The sequence below is a fragment of the Lycium ferocissimum genome, chromosome 3 (genome assembly GCF_029784015.1).
Source record: "Lycium ferocissimum isolate CSIRO_LF1 chromosome 3, AGI_CSIRO_Lferr_CH_V1, whole genome shotgun sequence".
Taxonomy (NCBI): Eukaryota; Viridiplantae; Streptophyta; class Magnoliopsida; order Solanales; family Solanaceae; genus Lycium; species Lycium ferocissimum.
Window position 1 is genome coordinate 56,065,367 of NC_081344.1, and position 4,303 is coordinate 56,069,669.

The 4,303-nt window shown below is 38.6% G+C and overlaps 1 protein-coding gene across 1 annotated transcript; it reads right to left on the reverse strand.

The window, feature by feature from the left end:
* Nucleotides 1-1,996: 1,996 nt before the first annotated feature.
* Nucleotides 1,997-3,011, reverse strand: LOC132050293 (uncharacterized). Its single transcript, XM_059441489.1, has 2 exons — nucleotides 2,292-3,011; nucleotides 1,997-2,200 (listed from the first exon to the last, which is right to left on the reverse strand). The coding sequence occupies exons 1-2, from the start codon at nucleotides 2,536-2,538 to the stop codon at nucleotides 2,049-2,051; spliced, it is 399 nt and encodes a 132-aa protein (XP_059297472.1). The 5' UTR covers nucleotides 2,539-3,011; the 3' UTR covers nucleotides 1,997-2,048.
* Between the last annotated feature and the right edge of the window lie 1,292 nt (nucleotides 3,012-4,303).

Consider the following 4,303-nt stretch of genomic DNA (forward strand, 5'->3'; position numbering starts at 1 on the left):
CTTGAAACCTTGAGAAGGGTTTTTTTGAAACCCTAAGATTGTAGTGTAGAATCTTGTTAAATGTATAAGTGTTAGAATTACTTAGGAATACTTGGGAGGGACTTAACTTGATGTGGGAGGATGAGGAGAGGAGAGAAAACTCGTGCTAGGGCTTGGAGAACTGAAAAATGGAATAAAAATTCGGGAAAACGCGACTTTAATAAACCTCGGGGTTGTCTGCATTGTCATCTACGTCGCAGATGCTAACACACTTTCACAACAGAATGTTGGAAACTTCGGAATGGAAAATTTGGCCCAAATGCATTACAGATGGCCATCTGCGTCGCATACGTCATGTCCGCCGAATCGCTTCTGGACCCCGATATGAAACAGCCATAACTTTTTGTACAAATGTCAGTTTGACCTCCACAATATATGGATGGAAAGGTATTTCAAAGTCCTACAACTTTCGTTCATGAAGTTTTCTCAAATTCCTAATTAATAAAGGGTTATTCTAGCTTGAAGTAAGCCCTTGTGCAAACTCACTTGAAAACATGCTCCGTAGAGTAGCTTCTGACTTTGCTTTTCCCTAAGCTTATTCTTATGACTTGATTCCATTATTTCTCCCATCTTGGTTCATTATATCACCATATTACGTGTCAAACCTTAGCCCAAAAGTGTGGGATGTTACATGAATAACTGAAACTGATGTTGATAAATGAATCAACTGAAATCAAGAATACTCTAAAAGTATACTTACCTGCTCTGAATCATCTTTTACATAATATAGTAATCTAGCTAGTCGACCACATATAGGGCTCGGTGTATAAGGATACTCTCTCTGTCCGTATAGACTGAGCATAAGGATACTCTCTCTAGCTGTGTAGGCCAGGCATAAGGATACTCTCTTCAGCCGTATAGGCCTGGCATAAAGATACTCTCTCTAGCTAACAAGCTAGGTACACGGATACTCTCTCCAGCTAATAAGCTGGGTATAAGAATACTGTGATAGTATCGAATAACTGTAAATATAACTTTTTGTAAAAGGTTGTGCATCCACCAAACATAGTATGGAGGGACCTGGTTGTTAACCAGTTCCCTTATGCAATGCAATATGTAAAGGTCACATGATGTTATCATGGAAAACTCCTTGCTCAAGGGATTAAAAAACACGACCTACCACATTAGTATTTCACTTCCACTAACCGAGCAATTTCCGATTACAACCTATTGCAAGCTAGGAACTAGCTCCCATAATCCCTCAATCCTTATAATAGTAGAAACCTAGGAACTAACTCCCGTAGTCCTTCAATCTTTGCAATACACCAATTGCAGACACCAATGTTTTAAAAAGCGAGAAGCGAAAAAAAGCGACGAGGCCTCGCTTCACCGAAGCGAGAAGCGTGAAGCGAAGCGCGCGCTTTTTTCATGTGAAGCGCAGTTTAATACAAAAATATTAAATCGGCATAGATAAATAACTTAAATTAAGAAGTAAATCATAGATACTAGAACTAGATATTCAATAATCCTCATAAGTCATAACATATTAAGCAAATGCAAAACCAAATCACAAAGTGAGCAACATCCTATTCTTTAACAAGATCTCCAATCTCTTGAAGTGTCATCATGTTCGAGTTATTGTATTGGTCATCATCTTCTTCTTCTTCTTCTTCATCAGAGGCTTCATCAATTAGGGTTCTACTTGAGCTTGTCGCTACTCTTTCCTTGCTCCTTAAAGTACTCCCCTAAAATCATAAATATCCTCCTCAACTCCACTTGCCACACTAACATGACCAAAAGTGAGACCTTCTCCTTCATATACTTCTTCTTCTTCTTCATGATTTTGGGGGGGCTCCAGTTAACCATTCATTTGCTTCATCAATGTTATCCAACAAAATTGGATCAATGGTATCACGAACTTTGTAATGACGCTCCAATGTTCTATTATATTTAATGAACACTAGATCATTGAGTTTCTTTAGCTCAAGCCTATTCCTCCTCTTAGTATGAATCTGCACATAGTTGTAGAAAGTAATTGAGAGGAGTACTTAGGACAATTGAGATACACTTTAGTTTACTAATAATGTAATATAGCTTTTCACCTGTTCATACACACTCCAATTCCTCTCGCATCCGGATGAGCTACAAGTTAAAGTTTGAATTCTAAAAGCAAATTCTTTCAAGTTTGGAACTCCATGACCAAATTGCATCCACCAATTAACTGTAGAGGTATTATTTTAGAAGATTTTAGAAGTTAGTAATGTAAAAGTTAAAGCTCTAAAGAGTAAAAACAACTGAAACAACTTGCTCACGTGGTGACAATTTGGTTCTGGCTCTAACAGCTTGAAGTAATCCTAGTGTTTCATCTGCTGCCATGTACTTACCAAGCTCCTCCCCTATTTGGTCTTGCAAGACATCATCTGGCACCATCCTCGTAATACATGCATGATATCCTGCCCACACTTTGCTATCTAAAGTCTTCTTCTCATTTTTAACATAAAAGAACCCGAGGTTCAAAACATGCGCGGCTGCATGCAAAGGTTGATTAAGTTGATCCATCCACCTTTTATCAACACTTTAAAAAACTTTCCCATATTTCCTCTTATCTTTTTCAAATGCCTTTTCAATAGCTTCTTTGGCCCTATCCATGGCCTCATAAATGTAGCCCATTGGTGGTTGTTTCTCCCCATCCACCAAACGAAGTACAGTAACCAAAGGATTACCAACTTTAAGTGCTTGAACACAGTCATTCCAAAAATATGGACCAACAATATGTCTCACAACTTCTTTCCCAAGAGCTTCCTTTGCATAGATACTCTCACTCTATTCAGTTGACATGAACAAGGTTCTCAAGTTTTTCTTTTGCAAGTAAAAAGTTTGCAAAGTCATGACAGCGGTTACAAATCTTGTCTTAGCTGGTTTCACCAAATTTCTTTGGTTTGTGTATCTCCTCATCATGTTCAACAATAATGGCCTCTGACTAATGTAAGAATGTATCTTAACAGCCTTGGCAAAAACTGTAGAAAAATAAATTTTCATAGTTATAAGTATAAACAATTAACCTGATGTCACGACCCAACTAAGGGCCATGAAGGGTACTGGGAGCTATCCTACAGAGCACCACCCATCATACTTGTCTTCAAACTCTTCCTGAATATACATTTCTCTCAGCACGGAACTTTTCATAATACAATCGTTATCATTTCCAAAATACATCTACATTTGTGCACAAAAGCCTACGAGGCTATCAAAAATGATATACAAATATTCACTGTAGTAATCATGAGACATCTACTACCCACACATAAGTATCTACGAGCCTTTACAAGAATACTGAGACATAAGGGCGGGACAGGGCCCCGCCATACCTAATACATGTACACAAAAGGATATACCCAAAGTCTGTAACTCTGAAGTAATGGAGTGCTCCTGTATATATATGTTGAACAGGCTCCTAGGAATCTGGGCCACCTCCCTGCCTACCTGTGGGCATGAACACAGCGTCCATAAAAGAAAGGACGTCAGTACGAATAAAGTACTGAGTATGTAAGGCATGTATGATAACATAATAAGAAAATACAGAAGCATAAAAAGAAGGGATAACTGTACTGCGCGCCTCTTAAGGTGGAATCACATATACATACATAAACTGTCTGGATCAACAACGTCGTTAGCCCGCGTCCGGGCAAATCATCCCATGCCGCCCACTAGTGGTGTTGCCCGTACTATATAGACACAGTGTAGTAAGCCACCCGCCTTAGCAGTGCTGCCCAGCCATCTCGGCACGGTGTATAAGCCGCCCGCCTTAGCGGTGCTGCCCGGCCATCTAGGCACAGTGTAATCATCATCATATACTTAACATGAAGCATGCATTAGGAATCAATTAAATACTACAACTCTATCGGGGTGATGTAAGGTCGAGAACCCCGATTATGTTATGGAAGTCATGATCATCATATCTACCTTAAAGGAACTAGCATTATAAGGTGAGTCTAACAACAATGAATGATATCAAGGAATCATATAAATCATAGCTTCGTAGAAATATATCATGAGCTTTAGAGTCTCTAGACTTAGACTCATCATCATCATTATCATATTCATAACATATCACTTATCTTTGTCTCATGAGTAATTCTTAATAGTCATAGGCTTATAATTGCCGGAATATGAGAAAGTTATGGAAAGATAAAGGAGGTCATATTATAGGAATCATGCCTTAGAAAAGAAGGGACTAGCCTTACATACCTTGATGTCTCTCTAACTTTATCAATTAAACCCTTCCTCCAATGTTTACGATTCTACATTTAAGAGAATTCGTACT